The sequence below is a fragment of the Schistocerca piceifrons genome, chromosome 1 (genome assembly GCF_021461385.2).
Source record: "Schistocerca piceifrons isolate TAMUIC-IGC-003096 chromosome 1, iqSchPice1.1, whole genome shotgun sequence".
NCBI lineage: Eukaryota > Metazoa > Arthropoda > Insecta > Orthoptera > Acrididae > Schistocerca > Schistocerca piceifrons.
Window position 1 is genome coordinate 632,541,566 of NC_060138.1, and position 23,177 is coordinate 632,564,742.

Consider the following 23,177-nt stretch of genomic DNA (forward strand, 5'->3'; position numbering starts at 1 on the left):
CCTTATGGCAGAGTAGACAAAGATGGTAGCTATTCCTCTATGCTATCTATTGGTGGATGAGATTGAAACCATTATCAGTACATCTACTATCCCCCAGGTGGCATAGGCCATCACTGGAACAAAATCATCATCATCTTTCCAGATGTACTAATTTTTTTCCAGCTCTGTGTATTTCTGCTGCTTTGGAACATTTAAGATCCTGATTTTCAGCAATTTTAATGCTGAGTTATGACTTCCATATTCGGTGGCCAATAATTGCCAAATTGAGTAATCTGCTTCCAAGTTAATTTGCCAGTACGGTGCCTTGTAACACTCAAACTGCAATTGTAGCAGGAAGTTGTAAATATCTTGAAGTAGATGTTACAAACATGATAACATAGTTTTCTGCAAGCAGTTGAATTGCAAGAATAACTGATGTTGTAAGTTAGTTCAGTTTTTTTTTTTATTTATTTTATTTTATTTTATTTTATTTTTTTTTTTGCTGTTGCAAATCACCACACACACCGTTATTCAGATCAAGACAGTGAGAAGACCAAATCTCAAAATATTATCATTGCAAAGTGTTATGAGTAATGCGTTAACTTCTCATGTTCTAATGTCTATTAAGAGATCATTACAATGCTCAAAAATAGAAGAGATGCTACTTTTAGATTCATCGTTATTACCACATTATTTACCATGGTTTCTTCAGCAGTTTAGTTACTTTTACCATTTTGTGTTGTCTGCACAGGAAACCATTGTAATTCTTTAAAAATTGTACAAGGCAGCAGCTCAAAAACTTACGGTTTTGATCTCAGATTTAAACTTGAAAAACACATGCTTTTCCAGTTTACTCTTGTGTACACCATCAGACTGCCTAATTTTCAACACTTTTTTCTGGTATCTTCAGAATATGTACAAATTCTATAAAAGGGTAGTAAGATTTAGTGTTTTCTTATGGTATATGATATCATGGTATATGATATATGGTGTATGATATAATATATGGTATATGAAATCACAGTAAAAACACAACCAAAACAATTCTGAGTATAGATTTCCCTATTTTCCTTTATTATTACTCATTATATAGACAACAGATTATGTGATAACAGCTAGTATGTGAAATATACTTTTTTCTGGAAATACAGTCCTGTTGTAGACAGGAACTGATATGGTTCAACATATAAACTGATGATTTAAGTTTTGACAGAATAATCCAGTAAATGCCAGTATATCCTTAGTGTTCATGTTACTTCATCAGCTTCTGACTGAAAGAGACTTTAACTCTCAGATGTCACATTATGTTACACTACATGTATGAAACTGTAAAATCATTCATGCTTTGGTGTGTTCATATTTAAGTGCTTTTATATATTTAATGTTCTATTGTTTGTTTATGTTCAGATAGATACAAATGTTTTCAGTCTTGATCCTCCCACATTGTGAGAAGAGATCACATGTAGTTAATAATCTCTCACTGAAGACCTAATCCTTTGTTTAGGCTGTTAAGAAGAGGCTTCGCACCACCTCCACAAGTGTTGTGGTTGTCGTCAGATTCAATGGACCAAATATGTGCCCCGTCCAGGCCTTTCTGAACAGCATACTCTCCCTGTAAGATAAAAACAAATTTACATAAGACATATGTGTCAGTTACATGTTTAGAAGGGTAGATCACATAACTAATGAGGAGGTAATGAATAGAATTGGAGAGAAGAGAAATTTGTGGCACAACTTGTCTAGAAGAAGGGATCGGTTGGTAGGGCATATTCTGAGGCTTCAAGGGATCCCCAATTTAGTATTGGAGGGCAATGTGGAGGGTAAAAATCATAGAGGGAGACCAAGAGATGAATACACTAAGCAGATTCAGAAGGATGTAGGTTGCAGTAGGTACTGGGAGATGAAGATTTGATTTGATTTGATTTGATTACTACTAGTTCTATGGATCATGAATATGATATTTCGTAATGATGTGGAACGAGTCAAATTTTCCAATACATGACATAATTAAGTTAATTTAACAACATAATTAAGTTAATATAATAACTTTTTTAAATTTTTTAAAATAATTTCTTGTTTTTTTTTCTTTGTTTCTTAATTTATATCTAAAAATTCCCCTATGGAGTAGAAGCAGTTGTCATTCAGAAATTCTTTTAATTTCTTCTTAAATACTTGTTGGTTTTCTGTCAGACTTTTGATACTATTTGGTAAGTGACCAAAGACTTTAGTGGCAGTATAATTCACCCATTTCTGTGCCAAAGTTAGATTTAATCTTGAATAGTGAAGACCATCCTTTCTCCTAGTATTGTAGTTATGCACACTGCTATTACTTTTGAATTGGGTTTGGTTGTTAATAACAAATTTCATAAGAGAGTATATATACTGAGAAGCTACTGTGAATATCCCTAGATTCTTAAATAAATGTCTGCAGGATGATCTTGGGTGGACTCCAGCTATTATTCTGATTACACGCTTTTGTGCAATAAATATTTTATTCCTCAGTGATGAATTACCCCAAAATATGATGCCATATGCAAGCAATGAGTGAAAATAGGCGTAGTAAGATAATTTACTAAGATGTTTATCACCAAAATTTGCAATGACCCTTATTGCATAAGTAGCTGAACTTAAACTTTTCATCAATGTGTTTCTTCCAATTTAATCTCTCATCAATGGACACACCTAAAAATTTTGAATACTCTACCTTAGCTATATGCTTCTGATTAAGGTCTATATTTATTAACGGCGTCATACCATTTACTGTACGGAACTGTATGTACCGTGTCTTATCAAAATTCAGTGAGAGTCCATTTACAAGGAACCACTTAGTAATTTTCTAAAAGACATTATTGACAATTTCATCAGTTAATTCTTTATTGTCAGGTGTGATTACTATACTTGTATCATCAGCAAAGAGAACTAACTTTGCCTCTTCATGAATATAGAATGGCAAGTCATTAATATATATTAAGAACAACAAAGAACCCAAGACCGACCCTTGTGGAACCCCATTCTTGATAGTTCCCCAGTTTGAGGAATGTGCTGATCTTTGCACAGGATAGAGTAGCATGGAGAGCTGCATCAAACCAGTCTCTGGACTGAAGACCACAACAACAACAACAACAACAACAACAACATGTTTAGGAATCTGAAAACACATTATATTTCATTTGGATGGTAAATGAGATTAGTTGCTTGACATCATTAATCATTCATAATACTTACATTGCAGTCATGTAAGACAATATTGGTTTCAAGGGTAGTTATTAGGGCTAGCGTCCATGGGTGATTTTTGTCACCAAAATAAGTTTCTGTCACTGTCACATCATCAAAGTGGAGTGTACCCTCAAAAATGAGAGTCACTGAACTTTTTCTGAAAACTAATTGTTATTTGTCGATTGGATTTTGAAGAGAGGTCATTATTTGAGATTCATGAGATGTAAAAGAAAATATCATAAAAAAGAATAGTGGGTACACGTCCTTTATAGTGACAAGCTTATGAGTGGAAAGTTTTACACAATGTTTCGACAAAAAACAAAAGAATTTTTCGCTATTTTCGAATGAGTTTTGAAAGTTTTGGTGAATTGTTTCGCATTCTACCTCCATTAACAAACAAAAATATGAACATGATATTGTCTGTCACAAATAAACTCAAGTTGTTCCAAGCACTTGAAAATATAATTCGACTGATTTCTTTCCAGCCTTTATTTTGTTTTTGCCGAGAAGTGCTGCTCTTTTTATTATAATTATTGATATCGTCTTTGCGCACAGTCACATTGTGTGAAGCCATTGTTGCCATATATCCATGTGTCCATAATCGGAAATCAAATGTACGGAGAGAATGCACGGAGAGCGATAATTTTGTGACCCATGCGCGCCCAGCTAGCAGACAAAAGTGTCACCCGGTTGTCACGTCATACTATGCGCGCATGTATGTACATATTCAGAGATGGAAAAGGGTGACGAAGGAGTGACGGTGACAAAAATCAGCCATGTGCAATATCTCCTACAATTTTGAAAGGTGAACATCAACACTTTTTTTTCTCATGTGATCTCAGATATCTCTGACCGCATGGTTATACTTTTTACTTTACTGGTTTATCTCAGCAAATTATCAAGTACTAGTTCACAATCCCGGTATTTGCCCAGTATTCATTTTGCAAATTTTCTATTAGAAAATAAAACAAAAAATGAACTACATCTGTAGCGAAGCATCGAAAAAAATTCCTTTCCATGTATTCGTAAAAATAACTCTGAAATTATGAAACAGCTATACAAAGAAATATGCATAATGTACGAGGGTATAAGTATAGTGTCCAAAGAGACATGGTCCCAGATGGTTTCTTTACGCTGGGCGCAGCTGCTTCGGTGTCTACAACGCGATTTTGTGAAAGTCTCTATAGCAACACCTCTTCGTCGTTTTATAGAAGGCTGTCGTTCTCGATTACAAACGTTCGCGCTTCGCAGTTAAAAACTGCCAACAGCGCTGCCAGGTGTCAACGTGGAAAGGTCTTAGCAATAAAGAATGAATGTATTAAAACTTCATGCATGATGAGGCGTTTTGTCACGCATCTCAGTATTTATGACGTCATGTCTCATGAACTATGATAGGTTCTTACCCCCACAGCGCCTGTTGCCTGACAATAAAGGATAAGTGTACCTAGTTTGGTTGAAACAGTCCAATGATTTAGGAAGAGATGTGGAACGAACACACACACACACACACACACACACACACACACACACGTGTGATGGTTTGATAAGTCTGGTAAGTTTCTGTGAAACTATGGAATAGTTTTGTTGCGCCTCCATGGTTGGTAAGCTTGATGATTTCAAGGATCTTATAAACAATTTTAACAAAGTACGGCCTACAGTTGTTGACGGCCGTCTGAATTGGTCAGTGAAACTACTGCGATTGAAAACAGCGAAAACGGAGCTTCGTGCTGTTATTAAATAATGCAGCATCATTGAAGACCATTAATTTTGGATTAATGAATTGAAATGTGGCTGGATGAACACTGAAGACAAAGCGCACTCTGGCTGTCCAATTGAAGTCACCACAAAGGAAACCATTAACAAAATCCATGACACGGTAACACAAGGCCACTGAATAAATATTAGTGAGATTACTGAGACTTAAAGCATCTCGATGAGTGACTGCATAATATCCCGCATGGAGAATTGACTGTGAAGAAGCTGTGAGTGAGTTGGATGCCGCGATTGCTCTCAGTCGACCAAAAGTGCATCTAGAAAACAGTTCAACACAAGGTGTGGCGACGTTTAGTCGCAGTCCACAAGACTTTTTGCTCCGATTTGCGACTATTGATGAAACCTGGATCCTCATTACACATCACAGTCAAAATGGCAGTCAAAACAATGCACAAAGATTGTTAAAAGTGCACCAAAGAAGGCAAAGACCATTTTGTCAGCTGGTGAGGTGATGGTCACTGGTTTTTGAGATTCCCAAGGAATAATTCTCATAGATTACTTTGAAAAAGTCAGAACCATAATTGGACCCTATTATGCTTCATTGCTGGATCGTTTGAAACCTGCGTTGGCTGAAAAAATACCAGGATAATGTATAATTCCACGCACCAGCGATAACAATGGCGAAAGTGCACGAAATGTGCTTTGAACTGGTTCGTCATCCACCATATTCGTCACCAGACTTAGTCCCAAGTGCCTTCTTCCTGTTCCCTAATTTGAAACTTTGGCTTGCTGGGAAGAAATTTTAATCAAATGAGGAAGTGATAGTTGCTATGAATGCGTAATTTGCAGTTTGATAGAACCTATTTTTCTGATGGGGTGAAAATGCTGGAGGATCGCTGGAGAATGTGCATTTCGCTCAAAGTAGACTATGTCGAGAAATAGAGTGAGTAGTTTACGAAACAAACATTTTTCCATGCTTTTTTTTTACCAGACTTATCAAAACACCTTAGCACATACATATAACCATCTTTATAATAGGTACGAATTTGTAAAATGTTCCTTGTGTGACAATCTCAAATCACTGTCGTTTCCAAACCAATTTCATTTGGTAAGTTATATATGCAATATATTCTTAAGTGATAGTTTTTCTTTAAATATCACTTATTGTAAGCAACCATTTTCAGTCTGTCTCGTACACTGTGAATTACACATTCAAGGTAAAGGAGTTAAAGAAGCAAGTCGACTTATTTCTGTGAAGTGAAATGAAATAAAAGTGGAATCATTGTTGGTCTGTAATGCAAAGAGAAACATAATAACATAAAAGGTGTCTCCATTATCTTGAGCTCCGAAAATAACTTTTTACCACAAGCAAAACAAAAATTGTATCAAGCAGATGTTGTTGTTAGCTTCCAGAGCAACATAAACCATCATGATTTCCGTTCTTGAAACTTTGTTCATTACAGTACGTGCTTTTCAAAAGGTACCTTGTATTTTTTATTCTGTAATCCACGTCTAGTCCTCAAGAGCTGTTGCAAAACTATATCACAGCGTACCATTCAGGTAAACATGAATTTATTAAAAACGTAACGGAAAACTGGCCATGACTCTTCCTCATTCAGACAGAGTGTAGGTACCTGGGATGAAATAACTCGTCCACTTGCTGGAGATGACGGTAAACAAATGAAAACACGGGAAATGCACTGAGAGAACATACACATATGTAATTCTGGGTTTAAGTGTACATGATAAGGTTATAACTGGTTTCGTGCAGGAAGGCGATATACACGCGGTACTTAGGAATGTAAATCTCCTGTTCAAGCAATTTTGCGCACACGTATGGATTCATTGGAGCAGAAGCGATAACAGTAACTGCATTGGCTTCGCTTGTGCATGTTCTTTGACCATTACGTTGCATTCAGTTGAAAGTTCCCACTTGCTCAGGCGTCACAGTAAGACTAAAAAACATACGTTGCCAAGATGGGTTATTGTCAGGATATTACTATCTGTACTGTTGCTCTACATAAATAGCAGGCCGGCCGCGGTGGTCTAGCGGTTCTAGGCGGTCAGTCCGGAACCGCGCGATTGCTACGGTCGCAGGTTCGAATCCTGCCTAGGGCATGGATGTGTGTGATGTCCTTAGGTTAGTTAGGTTTAAGTAGTTCTAATTTCTAGGGGACTGATGACCACAGATGTTAAGTCCCATAGTGCTCAGAGCCATAAATAGCATTATGTTCGACTATAATAAAAGAAAACTGGTATTGATGCAATCTTTAATCAAAGGCGGCCTTTATTGTAAATAAAATATCGTTTGAAATCAGTAAGTAATGCAACACAATTTTTTTCCTCGGCAAATTGCGGTTGAAAAAAGGCAAAATTTGTTGTGGGACACAGAAGAACATTCCCGCTTCAGCCCCAAAGCTTCAGATAGTTCCGATAGGTGCCTGGACTGCACATAGGCTTCAAAATGACAACTCTAACGGAGGTACATTACAAGCAGAGAGGATCGTAGATATTCACACCTCTACGGAGCTCTGGCAGTGAACAAAAGCACGGTGAGTCGTTGGGCGAGGCGTCTGTTGTAATCGCAACAAGGTCGCGCAAACTCGTCTTATCTGTCGCGTGCCGGCCGCCGCACACAGCTGTGACTCGTACAATGTTGGAACGTGCGGACACTCTCATTCGAGGTGATCGACGAATCAGAATCAAAAACTTCGCTGCTCAATTGGGCATCTCTGCTGGTAGTGCTGACAGACTCGTCCGCCATATGGGGTACTAAAAAGGTGTGTACCTGCTGGGTTCCTCGCTGCCTAAAAGGAGACTATAAAGAACAACGAACGGCCTTCTGTGAGGAATGGTTTGTACATTACGAGCCGATCGTGTCAATTTTTTGTCTATCGAACATCGTCGCAAACGATGTAATATTGGTTCCTCATTTCGCCTACACCACTCCCCCTCCGAAAAAAAAGTTCAAGGCCGCACCCTCAGCTGGTAAAGCCAAGGCGACGATCTTCTGGGACTCTCATTGAGTTATTCTGTTTGATGTCCTCCCTCAGGGTACAACATCAACACTGAAGTGTGTTGTGCTACCCTCAGGAAATTGAAGAAACGACTTCAGCGTGTTCGTCGACACAAAAATGCTTCTTCTCCACGATAGCACAAGGCCTCATACAAGTCGGCGCACCCGAGAGGAGCTTACAAAACTTCACTGGACTGTTCTCCTTCATATACCCTACAGTCCGGACCTCGCACCTTCCTACTTCTACCTGTTGGCCTAATGCAAGATGCACTGCGGGGGAAATAGGACGTGGGTTACGGGGAGATTATTGATGCAGCAAGACGTTGACTCTAACGTCGACTATTAGAGTGGTATCATGCGGGCATACAGGTCTGGGGGGGCGGGGGGCGTAAAGCCGTCGCATTGAACGGAGACTATGTTAAACATGGGGTTTTGTATGCAAGAGAGTGCGGAATAATACGGTGCATTGCAGCCCCGAATAAAACCATAAAACCAACCCGCTTTCGGAAAAAAATATATGTTGCATTACTTGTTGAGGCTCCCCCCCCCCCCCCCCCCTCGTACAACGGTACTGCGCTATATCGCTATATGTACCTATATTGTAAATAAGAAAACGATACTGCAGTTACCGTTCCGCTAACTTACATGCGTTTTACCTTCTCTTCTCTGGTATATATTGTACTCAAACGAATCGTGAACTGACGGTGGTTGACAGAATGACCACTGTGTATTTTCTCTATGTCTCCATTTGTTTACTGTGAACTCCAGCAAGTGGATGAGTTACGTTACTCCGGCGACTTGGACTATTTGCTAGTGTAGGAGAGTCATAGGCCCTTTTGTTTTATATGCTTACTAACGTCATGTTTACGTGAATGGTTCCCTGTGTTGATATGCTTCTGAATGGATCTTGAGGAGAGGAAGTGGAGTAATGAATAAAAAATATAAGATTATTATTATTTTAAAGGAGTACTGCTGTACATATCTTTGCAACAAACAAAGTTTCAAGGTAGGCAATCATGCTGGTTAATGTCCTCGTGGTAGCTGAACAGCGTTTACTTGATAATTTGTGTTTTGCTTCTGGGCAAAAAATTATTTGGAGTGGTACAGATGACTGGGACAGCCTGTATACACTACGCGTTTGTTTGATGTATGTTAATAGAATGCACGACTAAAACTACTTTTGAATCAATAGTACGAAAATCAAGTTGAATTGCCCACGCTGCATATCAAAATAATGAAAAGTCCTTCTAATTACTGAACGCAAGAAACATTACAGTGACAAATAACTAGAAACAGTCAGCTGTCACACAGTAAGAGCATGTTCAATAACATGAACCTTCTGGGTACGGTTATGCTCACTGGAAAGATAACACTCACAGCATCTCCGGATCACAGCAAGGAGATTTTTCGAAACACATTGAGGATAATTACTCTCTGGATATTGTAGTCTGATTAATTTCTGTTATTGCAATGAAAAACTGGAGAACATTTCCACATTATGCCTTAGTCAATTAATTTATTTTCCTTTCACTCATACTTGTTTCAGGACTTTATATGCTATCAAATGAGAATAACCTCCTAACATCATTGACGGTTATAACTTGTAGTCATGTAAAACAATGTGAATGTGCGCAAATGACATACTTACAGCAAGAACAGTAAATAAACTAGATTCGCTAACAAGTCTAATACAACGTTAAAGCAAGACGACAACACTGGAAACATGACAAGGCGTATAGGCTAACATATTTTTCATGTGACATAGCCAGCACAGAGTACTTTGTGTAAGAAAAACAGTCAAACAACCAGAAGACGTCGTTGGACATCAATGTAACTTCGTTCAGGTACACACTATTGGCGGATATGTCAATGATTAGATTTGAATTTCTCTGTGACAGGTAGAACGGCCACCAGAGTGCATTAGTGTCGTTCCTCTGTAGTGTCATTACAAGGCCTGGTAGGGTAGATAACGGGAGTGAACAGCGTCACATGTTGAGTGAGACTCCGTTATCAGCACCTGACGGAGTTGGACCTTACTGCGGGTCTCCATTTGGTCGACAGGTCGAACCTTCAATATTCAGATTTTTGGGGCATTCGAATGTGAACTGCCTGCGAACCCGACGGCAGGCATACTCGTCAAAAATGGCTCTGAGCACTATGCGACTTAACTTCTGAGGTCATCAGTCGCCTAGAACTTAGAACTAATTAAACCTAACTAACCTAAGGACATCACACACATCCATGCCCGAGGCAGGATTCGAACCTGCGACCGTAGCGGTCGCGCGGTTCCAGACTGTAGCGCCCAGAACCGCTCGGCCACTCCGGCCGGCGGCATACTCGTTGTCAAGTTCCCAGTCAATCATGTCTGGCCACCATAACGGAGGATCGCCGTGTTGTGCACGGGCGCGTCATGACCGCTTCACGTCTACGTCTGCAATCCACCAACAAGTAATGGTCTCCATGCAGCATTCTCTGTCAGCTCTCACCACTGGTCCGAAATTAGTAGCAGTTGAAATAGGGAAATATCGTCGCATGCGTAGGCTACCGTTAACACCACAACACTAACAGCAGCATCTGGAGTGGTCCGTGATCAGTAAGCATGAACTACTGATGAATGGCATAACATTATGTTCAGCGACGAGTTGCGGTTCTGTACTACCTCCGATGACCATTGACGGCAGTTATGGCAACGACCTGGGGAGAGGTCCCATTCTTCCAATGTTTTGGAGAAGCGCAGTGGTATTACTTCTGGCATCATGGGATGGGGAACCACTGGGTATGACTTCGGGTCACGGCTGGCTCTGACTGAGGGAACTCTTGACAGCAAAACAGTACGTCACTGACATCCTGCGTCCTGATGTGTCGCCTGCCATGCCGCAGTGCCGTAGTGCTGTTTTTCAACAGAAGAATGCTTGTTCGTGTATGGCACGTGTCTCTATGAACTGTTTGTATGATGTTGAAGTATTCTCACGACCAGCAAGATCTCTAGATTTGTCCACGGTAGTACAGGTGTGGGACCAGCTCGGAAACATCAACTCGATCTAGAGGGTCAGTATCGAGGACGTGAAATACCAGTTACAACAGTTGCGGGTCAGCTTGCCTCAGTAGAGGTAATAACGGCTTTATGACAACCTTGACAGCTGAGTCAGTGCTTGCTTCCAGGCCAGAAGGGATGCACCATCATATTGATAAATAGGCTTATACTGCCAAGTTCTTCGTAAAGTTGACTATTTTGTAATCACTGAAATAACGTCACATAATTTACCCTCTCAACCTGAGACGTTTCGTTTCATTTCTTCCTCCCCTGCTGGTTACTTCACTTTTTTGTCATGTTGCCTGTTTTTTTAATATAGCGGTGCACTGCAGATAGTTAATCCGCTGAATAACAGTTTCATTGACGACAATGGCATAAATTACGCATATTGCAAAGACGAAGTGTGCTTGGACTGCGACACATAGTGCTGTTAAGAAGAGGAGAGTAGGTGTAAGATGTCGTGGTCTCCTGACTTTCATTGCTTACATATTCCGCCCTCACAATCATATTCCACATATCAAGACGCTTCATTCGAACCCAAACTCGATAAGATAAAGTCAATGTTGTATGAATTCATGTAAATGATATGCAAATAACTAGTAAATCGCAAGCGCGCACTGAGACTGAAATACTCAAGGCTGGCGTACACACACACATTCAAGACACGACGGTCCCAGGTGCTTTTAGTTTGGGAGAGGCAAACCGCACGCTGGGGGGGCCGGCCCCTTCAGAGGACGAGTTAACATATCTATGCCGGCCGGCGACCGCCTGTAGAGCAGAAAGCGTTTGCCCGAGTAAAAGGCAGAATGACCCCGTGTTCGGCTTGAAAGCAAGTTCCACTACATTGTGTGGGAGCGCCCAGCCTACACATTCTTTACAAACATAGCATGCAGTTTCAGAGGTTTTCACAGGGAGACAGCAAACGCCAGACGCCGATGCTACAGATTTCCGGATTGGTCGCCTTAAACGAAACGTCATTCTCCCGCCGTTTTAGAAGAGCAATGCTGATTGGCAGACGATGTTCCTGACGCCTTGGAGCGAGAACACATAACGAGAGTGTCTGCGCTCGTACGTGTACTCAAAGAGCGAGGAACAAGTCTCTCCTCAGTACTTCACTGGGAGAGTACCTCTGTTGAGAGCGAATCAGAGTGTGACTCCATATTGAGTCCTTGCGATTAAGCGTTGATCACTGTGTTGGCTGCCACACTTATTAGGCGGTGTGAACAGACAGAGTTATAGTTAAACGCCTGTGAACGAATTTTTGAGTGGCATCGCAGTGGACTGGTTATCTGACCTGTGTACCATGCCAATAGTAGACTAGGGGCAAATAGGAGTCCTTGACTTCATCATGGCATAGGGAGAGTTTGATTGGCGAAGGTCAATCCAGATAGAATGAGAGTTAGCATATTTGTCAGCAGCGAGCAGCGCAGACAGCAGTCATCGCAGCTTACGGTGTTGTGCGCTACAGCTCTTGCGAGCCCCATATTTCCTCCACAACAGTAGACTTCACTGCATTTCACACGCGACAGCCTCGACTATACCTAGCAACATTCTAACGGATAATTATTCAAGTTGAGTAGGCGCGGCTCTCAGCCATTCTGCCAAGTCAATAACAATCTTAAACTTTGTATAGAAATTTCATTAGCGAATCCTATCCTTAAGAGGTAACGTCACATTCCGAAAAGAACCAGGAAATAACTTGTTCAGTTCATAACTAAAAGTGCCATTGTGATTTCTCAGAATTTTTGCAAAAAAATAATAATTTTCGTTAGTTTCATATTTTTCCTACAGTAACTAGCACCACTCCAGTATGCAAGTATCCCACTAGTTACGTGAGAAATTTTGTGAATTTTTGTGTCATTTCCTTACAGCGGAAGACTCCAGAAGATATTTATTGCTGAAAGTTTTTTAGGCATTTCTCTTTAGAACGTAAGGAGCGTCTGTCTGACTTCTGTAGTAGTGTGGGGGTGGAAATTGCATCTTGCAGGAGCCACAGGGTAAAGGATACATATCAGATTAATCCGTTGCGCAGAATGACAGAATAGCACCCACACGCTCACACAGGTTGTGTTAGCATTGCTTATGAAGCTGCCCACTACTCGGGAATTTTTGCAGATCCCCAATGAGAATGCTACATTCGCGATCAGTGGCGAGTTGGAAACGAATCATCAACATTACGAAATTGATATTCGTAGCTGCCATTTTGTTGTCTTTCATACGTGTCCCGCTCTTGTTCTGGTAATTTTTTGACAGTCTACAAATAATACAGGTGTTGGACCAAAATATGGAAACGCCAGAAACACAGCACATTCCCACGGCTAATACGATGTAGGAAATCCGTCGGCATTCGAAAAGAGCTTCCAGTCGTCTCGGAACAGATAAATACGGGGTCATGAATGGTTTCCAGGGGACTCTCGCCCCCTTCTTTTTGTAAAATAGGGGCAAGTTTAGGTAACGACGGTGGAGGTGGATAGCCATCACTCGCTCTTCAAGGTAGACGACAAAGACTCAGTAATACTGAGATATGGTGACTGTGGTGGCTGCGGGAGGTGCGACAGTTAATCCTCGTGCTCAGAAAACCAGACTTGGACGATGCGAGCCGTGTGCATAGGGCCGCTTCCCTCAGGGAACGCAGCATCACTATCGGGGGAAAATATTTTACCATGGGATGGATCTGATCAGCCAAAATGGTCATTACATAATCCTTCGCACTAATGCTGCCTTGTAGAGTAACCATGGGGCCCATGGAATAACATGATATGGCTGCCCAAATCGTCACCCAACTCCCGCCATATTTGACTCTTGGCACGTAAACACATCTAGAAGTTGGAAACGGTGTGGAACAAGACACAGTGGACCAAATGACTTTCTTCCATTGCTCCATAGTCCAGATTTTATGGCTTCACTACAACGTTGGGGATTTGCATCAATTATGCCAACTCACTCTGCAATTCTCTGCTTATGGAGTTCCCCTCGTGTTGTTTTGGTGCTGACCGGGTTCGCGCTGACTTTTCCAGCTGTCGCCCTGTTAGTTTTAGTCAGAATCCTCTTCAGTGACTGTCCGTCACAATCACTCAACACACACTTTCGTCAGCGTTGTGGCTTAGCGGGTATTTTTATCCGATTGCCCTATATGTGGTGTAAATCTTCGATATGGTGCCTCTTAATCACTAAGCCCTTCAGCTCCCTTGGTTACGTAAGCACCACCCATACGATCATTAACAGTTTTACCACCTTCGAATTCACTTAACTCTGGCACAATGCGCTCACAACTATGCAGAACAGTGTTCTGACCAAGATTGACATTTGGAACGTATCGAGGACACTGCACAGGTGCCGATCGTGGGCAAATACAACAGCGCATCGTGCAGGCTTGGCTAGGTCCTATATTTATGTTCAAGCATGAATGCCAGGCGGCGTTTCCTTATTTTTGTCCAACCGCCGCATGAATACATGTTCCAATGATAGCTGAGAAGCTATGTAGAGACTTGCATAAGATTTCTGAGGCTGGGCAAAACAAGTATAGCCGTTAAGAGGATGGGAAATTCAAATGAGGTATCCAGGAACACGCGACCCGAATACTTTAAAACTGTGCCTGAAGAAATCTTCAAATTATCAGCAGACTGATTGTATGGTATTCTTCTTGATTAACATATATGTGAAAGGGGAACTACGCTCAGGTAGTAAAACTTTGACTTATCGTTACTCGCCAGGCGTTAAAGGCTTTAAGTTTTGAAGAAATATACGGCTGGAGATTAGGAAAGGGGCTAGAGATTGGAAAAGGCATTTACGAATTTGTCTGTATTTCGGAAGCTGGCACCAGATGAAGTATTTCGCACTTAACGGATAAAACGCAATTAATAATAATTGTTACAGAAATATCTCGTAATATTAGTCATTTGCGATAGAGGAACAGTTTTTCAGAAGAAGTAAATTTCTAAAGTTGTAGGAAGCCTCTATCCGATATTCTCTGTACTCTGTCACGAGTGGTTTGATGACTTGTTTCCTCTCTCTCATTGAATTTTTTTGTGGTATGCGTAGGCTACTTATTTTGCCAGCGGCTTTACCGCAATGGTAACACCAGTTCGCGTGAGATCACCGAAGTTAAGCGCTGTCGAGTTGGCTAGCAACTGGATGGTTAACCGTCCGGGCTACCGATCGCTGTTGGCAAGTGCACTCAGTCCTTGTGAGCCAATTGAGGGGCTACTTCATTGAGAACTGAAACGGCCGGGAGAGCGGTGTGCGGACCACATTCCCCCCCCCCCCCCCTCCCCTCCCCACTGTCCGTATCCTGTGACACATAGCGGCTGATGATAACACGGCGATCGGTCGGTACCGTTGGGCCTTCCGAGGCATATTCAGATGGAGTACTTTTTTTTACGTGAAATGTTTCTCCCTATTTCTTGGTTACTTACATTATTTGTGTCTCCAAATTAGAAGTTCGTTATTTCAATTATTTGACCATCACTCACCAAGGTTTGCATTGTCTGGGGATTCTTGAAGCTGACCCACTGGTTGCCGCTGTAGGCATAGGCCTCGCCGTCCTCAATAACTGTTTCTGTCCAGGTCGCCATGCATATCTGAAACGAAAGTAGTAGGTGCATTCATTAATGTCCTTGATGGCTTCTGACAAGGGAACGGCGCAGATAGCGGGAAATACTTTTTAATTTAGTTTCTGAAAGGTCCAAACGAGTGCAGCAGGCTTTATTTTCTGAAATCGCCTGTGTATTGTGTTGTCTCATACCAATTTATACACGTGATCGACGTTAGTCATGTGGCAGCACACAATGGCTTTGAGTCAGAAAACATTTATATTTTTGACATTACTGTTGGCTGTACTATTTTTCGCAGTTACTGGGCTATTCCGAAGTGTAGTAGAGAGTATATGAAATGTAGACTAGCAATAGCTAGAAAAATGTTTTTGATAAAGAGGAATTTGTTAACATCGAATGTAAATTTAAGTCAATAATTTTATCTTGAAACTCTTCCATTGGTCCGTGTTTGCATATAAAAACAACAACATGGGTTTGAGGGTCTGCCTTGATGCAAATCACTTCGTTATTCATTTATTTATTCCCAAACTATTTTCAGCAACAAATAACGCCTTGTCAGTGGGTTCTTCGATTCTAAAACATGCAGGAATAGTATATTCATAAAACATTTTAAACCATTATTACATGTCTACTGTTTCGTTTCAAATATTGTTTTCTGTGAATAATTTCATAATACCTTGTTTACTATATGCCACAGCATAGTTTTACGATTGTTGCCACTGTTTCCGGCATGTTTTCTGCTTTTTCTTGTTGCCGTTTTTGTCGGTATAAATCATGTCGTCTGCAACTGTATGAATCGCTGTTAGTAAACAAAAACAAACGCATGAAGTTATGTGTATAAACGTTACACAACTGGGATTGTGGTAGTGTTGTGGATACAGTTTTGGTGTGTGCTAGGTTGTTACGTAGTTTGTCATGTGCTCACGTCCGTTGGCCTACTTTGAGACACAAAAAACATAACAAGGTGCGAAAGTTTTTTTTCTGTGCCTAAAACAAGCTGCAAGCCGTCCAACGAACATGAGCATATGACGAACTACGTAACAATCTAGTACACACCAAAACTGTATCCATAGCACTATCACAATTCCAGTTGTTTAACGTTGACATACTTAAGTTCACGTTTTTGTATTTTTTTCTTTTTTGCTAACAGCCGCTCATACAGCTGCAGATACCATGATGTAAGCCGAAACAAAACACAAAAATATCCCGGAAACAGCGGCAACAATTGTAAAACAATGCTGTGACGTATAGGAAATAAGGGTATTATCAAATCATCAAGACGTACATTCTGAGAAATATTTTTCTCAGTTTTCTCTAGACTTCTTTCTATGCCTGTACTTCTGGTAACATGGGTTTGAGGGTCAAATCATTTCGTTATTCATTTATTTATTCCCAAACTAGTTTCACCGACAAATAACGCCTTATCAGTGGCTTCTTTGATTCTAAAACATGCAGAAATAGTATATTTATAAAACATTGTAAAACGTTATTACATGTCTACTGTTTCTAGCTTTGCACTAAAAACTAATGTAGAAAAAATTGACAGTATTCTGTTATATCACTCTTTACGCACATAGGGCCTAACGAGCGACATCATTATGTCGCGAGTGAAAGCTGACGTCCAACCCCAGTAGGTCAAAACCATCTTCGAGTGGAAACTCAAAGTAACCAGTGTTACTGAAGATAAAACTCAACTTCTTATTTCTTTCTAACCTATACATCGCAGATGCAAAACTAACGATTCCTTTCGTTAACTGCCAGGTGTGAAGATAAGCAGGAGAGGAATAAAAAATTATATTTCTTGAGAATGCAAGTCTATTCAATGGGTGCTAAAATGTTGCTGTTGGGCGTGCCCACGACATCCCGATCTATCCAGGAGGAGAACTTCCATGTAGAGCCTTAGAAGAAGCCAGTGCAACTTCCATGTAGAGCCTTAGAAGAAGCCAATGCAACATTACGAAAAGTGCTTCGAAATTGAAAAGATGGTTGAATCTTCCGCAACGTTTTGCCATCAGAGAACTTACGATGTTTACGAACGATTGCCTTACAACACATGATTAGCGGTTTTAAAAGTATAGTTTTTCTGTCTGCCATGTTGCAGTCGACTATCGGTGTCCCAGGAAGAAGGTTCAATATTCAGGAACATAACAGGAACGCTCATTTGAAGCAAAAAATTCAAAAATTCATATGGAGATATTCCCTATTCCAAAGACGGCAAACTGACCCAACTCAGTAAAGAAGACTCATAAGAAAAATTTGCCTTTCTTAAACACGTAACAAATTACGCTCGAGCAAGCAGTGCAGCGACGACGTTACCTGCGTATGTTCACACTTTTCAAATCAGTCTTTACAAAATCATATTTCCAAAACGCACCATCCGCAGTGTTTGCCTCTCTATGTTCTGCTAGTTATTTCCAGACCACTCAGCAGTGTGGCCAACAATCTATTCTCTCACTTCTCACTGAATGCTACATCGGCAGCGACAACGCTACCGACAACCAAAGATCACGTCCCTTGTACTCGCGATCTCTGTAGCGCAACATATCGACTACTGAAGACTTCTGCTTGGAAAATATCCAGTATATAAATATGAAATATGACACATCGAATAAAAGAGGGCTCGCATCACCAAAAACAAGCAAGAAAACTTACATCACTGCCTCCCACTTCTCAGAAAAAGATTAATAAAGATAAAAAAGGAAATTTACAGTGAATTTCTGAACAAAAGTCTGACTAGATTTTGATAATGTACAGTAGCTTCTTCAAACCGCTATGAAAATGTCTTTAACTAGTAAGAAAAAGTTACAATTCAAATACATAATATATTAGTAATGGAATTAGTCTTTTGATTATATGAGTACCTTATGCCATTAGATCTTTGTTTATGGAGTTGAATGAAATCCGAGGTTTACAAACGAAGGTTAATACGCGAGATGAACTGCTTGGTCGGCCGGCCGAAGTGGCCGTGCGGTTAAAGGCGCTGCAGTCTGGAACCGCAAGACCGCTACGGTCGCAGGTTCGAATCCTGCCTCGGGCATAGCTGTTTGTGATGTCCTTAGGTTAGTAAGGTTTAACTAGTTCTAAGTTCTAGGGGACTAATGACCTCAGCAGTTGAGTCCCATAGTGCTCAGAGCCATTTGAACCATTTTGAACTGCTTGGTCGCATCATGGACGCTGCTGCTCTAATTAGGGAACGTGCAAAGCCACTCAGACATGTTTTCCCGAGAGTGCACAACTGCATTGGAGTTGACATTTATTGTGAACTGTATAACAGCTGTAAAGAGACATGTATGATAAAGCTGAGATGTGAATGTGTTAGAAATATGTCCATATGAAATTCTTTGCTTCAAATGATCGTTACTCTCATATCCCTGAATACTGACCACTCCTGGGGCGCCTGTATACACGTATATCTGCCTGTGGCTCCGTCACTCTGCGAAGCTCAGATACATCCTAGGTCGGACAAAAATGGAGCATTGGTAACCCAAACACTTCGGTGGAATTTCTTTGTCCTGTTGTAGTTCAAAAATGGTTCAAATGGCTCTGAGCACTATGGGACTTAACATCTGAGGTCATCAGTTCCCTAGAACTTAGAACTACTTAAACGTAACTAACATAAAGACATCACATACATCCATGCCCGAGGCAGGATTCGAACCCGCGACCGTAGCGGTCACGCGGTTCCAGACTGAAGCGCCTTGAACCGCTTGGCCACCCCGGCCAGCTTCTGTTGTGGGTCCCATGACGTGATGTAAGAGGACTCACGCCCTGTTTGAGGGGCTGATTCGAAATATTTTTTCCCCAGATATTCATACGCTTCCCCACTGAAACCGGTCGCAGGTAGCCTCAATTTAAATATGGCCAAAGGATTGGAAACTTCATCAGTGAGATTTAGTTAAGCCATTCACTTCACAGCTCTCATTTTGCACTTGAGTTGATACGAGTTCGTTTGTCGAAATTCGATTTCGTATAAATTTTGCAAGTTCTAGCTTTCAAACCGACATCGTCTCTTGGCGTTTGCGCTATCACTGTGTTGGTTTGTCTAAAGTGTTACTTCATATCATGTATTGCTTCAAAGGAGTAGAGCTCAGTTTTAATAACGTAGCCCATATTCACTTACAGTATTTAATGTCAGAACTTGGTATGTCTTGCAGTCAGTGATTGTAATAAGTAAAGTTCTTCCCACGCATGTTGTGATATTTTTTTGTTATCGTTTGAACCGGTTTTTCCTGTGACTACAAAATGGTTCAAATGGCTCTGAGCAGTATGGGACTTAGCTGCTGGGGTCATCAGTCCCCTAGAACTTAGAACTACTTAAACCTAACTAACCTAAGGACATCACACACATCCATGCCCGAGGCAGGATTCGAACCTGCGACCATAGCGGTCGCGCGGTTTCAGACTGTAGCGCCTAGAACCGCTCGGCCACTCCGGCCGGCCTGTGACTACAGCATTGTTCTAAATACACTGGCGGAAAAAAATCGCTATACCAAGAACGAATTGCGCAAAATAAACGAAAGGTGGTAGGCGTGGTTCTACATCTGAAAGATGACGCCTCTTCCAATTTCGTGCCCGTCACATAACAGTGGTGCTAGTAGTTCCACTATGAGTATACAAATCACGTTTGCATTAAATACGCGCTGTAACTGTCGTGAACATTAGTTACCTTTCAGACTGGACGTGGTGAGCTGACGTTAGTCAAGAATGCCTTTAAGGCGAGAAAGACGTAATTAACATCACCTCACTGAGTCTGAAGGAGGTCGTGTAATAGAGCCACGAGGAGCTGGATGTTCCTCCTGCTATATTGCAGAAAGATTTTGCAGGAACGTAGCCACTGTAGATGATTGCTTGCAGCGGTGGTAACGATAACGTGCAGTCGCAAGAAGACGGCCACGTAACACTACCGAGAGGGAAGACCGACGTGTTCGGCGTATGGCTCTGGCGCATCATAGCGCATCTGCAGCAGCAATTTGAACCGTAGCTAGCATCCCAGCGATACAACGAACTGTTACACATCGGTTACTTCTATGACAGCTCCGAACCAGACGCCCTGTAGCGGACATTCCACTGAGCCCTAAGCACCACCATCTGCGACTTCAGTGTTGTCGAGAGAGCTCAATCGAGGGCAGGGTGGAAGTCTGTTGTGTTTACTGATGAAGGCTGGTTCTGCCTTCGTGCCGTGAAGACCGCATGTTGGTTAGAAGGAGGCCAGTTGGGGGTCTGCAACGCACTAGACATACACCTGGAGTCATGGTCTTGTGTGTGATTTCGTATAACAGCAGGAATACTCTCGTGATTATGCCTAGCAATCTGACAGCAAATTTGTACGTCAGTTTGGAGATTCGACTTGTTCGCCACTATTCATGAACAGCATTCCAGCGGGTTTCCAGAATGACATTTTCACTCTGCAGCGGAGTGTGCGCTGATAGGAAACTTCCTGGCAGATTAAAACTGTGTGCCGGACCCAGACTCGAACTCGGGACCTTTGCCTTTCGCGGGCAAGTGCTCTACCAACTGACCTACCCAAGGACGACTCACGCCCCCTCCTCACAGCTTTTACTTCAGCCAGTACCTCGTCTCCCACTTTCCAAACTTTACAGAAGCTCTCCTGCGAACCTTTTAGGACTTGCACTCCTGAAAGAAAGGATATTGCCGGGACATGGCTTAGCCACAGCCTGGGGGATGTTTCCAGATGCTGTGAGGATGGGGCGTGAGTCGTGCTTGGGTAGGTCAGTTGGTAGAGCACTTGCCCGCGAAAGGCAAAGGTCCCGAGTTCGAGTCTCGGTCCGGCACACATTTTAATCTGCCAGGAAATTTCATTCCAGTGGGTGTTTTCCAATATGACAACGCTCGCCGACATACTGCTGTTGTAACCCAACATGCTCTGAAGAGTGTCGACATGTTGCTTTGAGCTGCTCAATCACCAGATCTGTCTGCAATAGAGCACTTATGGGACATAATCAGACGGCAGTTTCGGTGTCAACCACAAATAGCAGTAACCGTCGCTGTATTGACCGACAGGCGTAGAACTCCATCCACAAACTGACATCCGGTACCTGTACAACACAGTGCACACAAGTTTCCATGCTTGCATTCGACATTCTGTCTGTGACACCGGTTAGTAATGTACCAGCATTTCACATTTGCAATGGCTTATCCCGAGGTCACATTAACCTATGATTCTGCAATGTCACCCCTTAAATACACTCCTGGAAATTGAAATAAGAACACCGTGAATTCATTGTCCCAGGAAGGGGAAACTTTATTGACACATTCCTGGGGTCAGATACATCACATGATCACACTGACAGAACCACAGGCACATAGACACAGGCAACAGAGCATGCACAATGTCGGCACTAGTACAGTGTATATCCACCTTTCGCAGCAATGCAGGCTGCTATTCTCCCATGGAGACGATCGTAGAGATGCTGGATGTAGTCCTGTGGAACGGCTTGCCATGCCATTTCCATCTGGCGCCTCAGTTGGACCAGCGTTCGTGCTGGACGTGCAGACCGCGTGAGACGACTCTTCATCCAGTCCCAAACATGCTCAATGGGGGACAGATCCGGAGATCTTGCTGGCCAGGGTAGTTGACTTACACCTTCTAGAGCACGTTGGGTGGCACGGGATACATGCGGACGTGCATTGTCCTGTTGGAACAGCAAGTTCCCTTGCCGGTCTAGGAATGGTAGAACGATGGGTTCGTTGACGGTTTGGATGTACCGTGCACTATTCAGTGTCCCCTCGACGATCACCAGTGATGTACGGCCAGTGTAGGAGATCGCTCCCCACACCATGATGCCGGGTGTTGGCCCTGTGTGCCTCGGTCGTATGCAGTCCTGATTGTGGCGCTCACCTGCACGGCGCCAAACACGCATACGACCATCATTGGCACCAAGGCAGAAGCGACTCTCATCGCTGAAGACGACACGTCTCCATTCGTCCCTCCATTCACGCCTGTCGCGACACCACTGGAGGCGGGCTGCACGATGTTGGGGCGTGAGCGGAAGACGGCCTAACGGTGTGCGGGACCGTAGCCCAGCTTCATGGAGACGGTTGCGAATGGTCCTCGCCGATACCCCAGGAGCAACAGTGTCCCTAATTTGCTGGGAAGTGGCGGTGCGGTCCCCTACGGCACTGCGTAGGATCCTACGGTCTTGGCGTGCATCCGTGCGTCGCTGCGGTCTGGTCCCAGATCGACGGGCACGTGCACCTTCCGCCGACCACTGGCGACAACATCGATGTACTGTGGAGACCTCACGCCCCACGTGTTGAGCAATTCGACGGTACGTCCACACGGCCTCCCGCATGCCCACTACACGCCCTCGCTCAAAGTCCGTCAACTGCACATACGGTTCACGTCCACGCTGTCGCTGCATGCTACCAGTGTTAAAGACTGCGATGGAGCTCCGTATGCCACGGCAAACTGGCTGACACTGACGGCGGCGGTGCACAAATGCTGCGCAGCTAGCGCCATTCGACGGCCAACACCGCGGTTCCTGGTGTGTCCGCTGTGCCGTGCGTGTGATCATTGCTTGTACAGCCCTCTCGCAGTGTCCGGAGCAAGTATGGTGGGTCTGACACACCGGTGTCAATGTGTTCTTTTTTCCATTTCCAGGAGTGTATGTTACCTAGGCAAATGTATATCCGGAGTTTCATTACT

General features: G+C 42.5%; 1 protein-coding gene across 1 annotated transcript in view; it reads right to left on the reverse strand.

Annotated features, from left to right (window-relative positions):
- Window positions 1-1,456: 1,456 nt before the first annotated feature.
- Window positions 1,457-23,177, reverse strand: part of LOC124758590 (chitotriosidase-1-like) — a 73,263-nt gene continuing 51,542 nt past the window's right edge. Inside the window, exons 6-7 of the mRNA XM_047249084.1 lie at window positions 15,431-15,538; window positions 1,457-1,591 (exon numbers count right to left, since the gene is read on the reverse strand). Of these exons, the coding sequence (XP_047105040.1) occupies window positions 1,457-1,591; window positions 15,431-15,538 (243 nt within the window). The remainder of the gene's footprint in view (window positions 1,592-15,430; window positions 15,539-23,177) is intronic.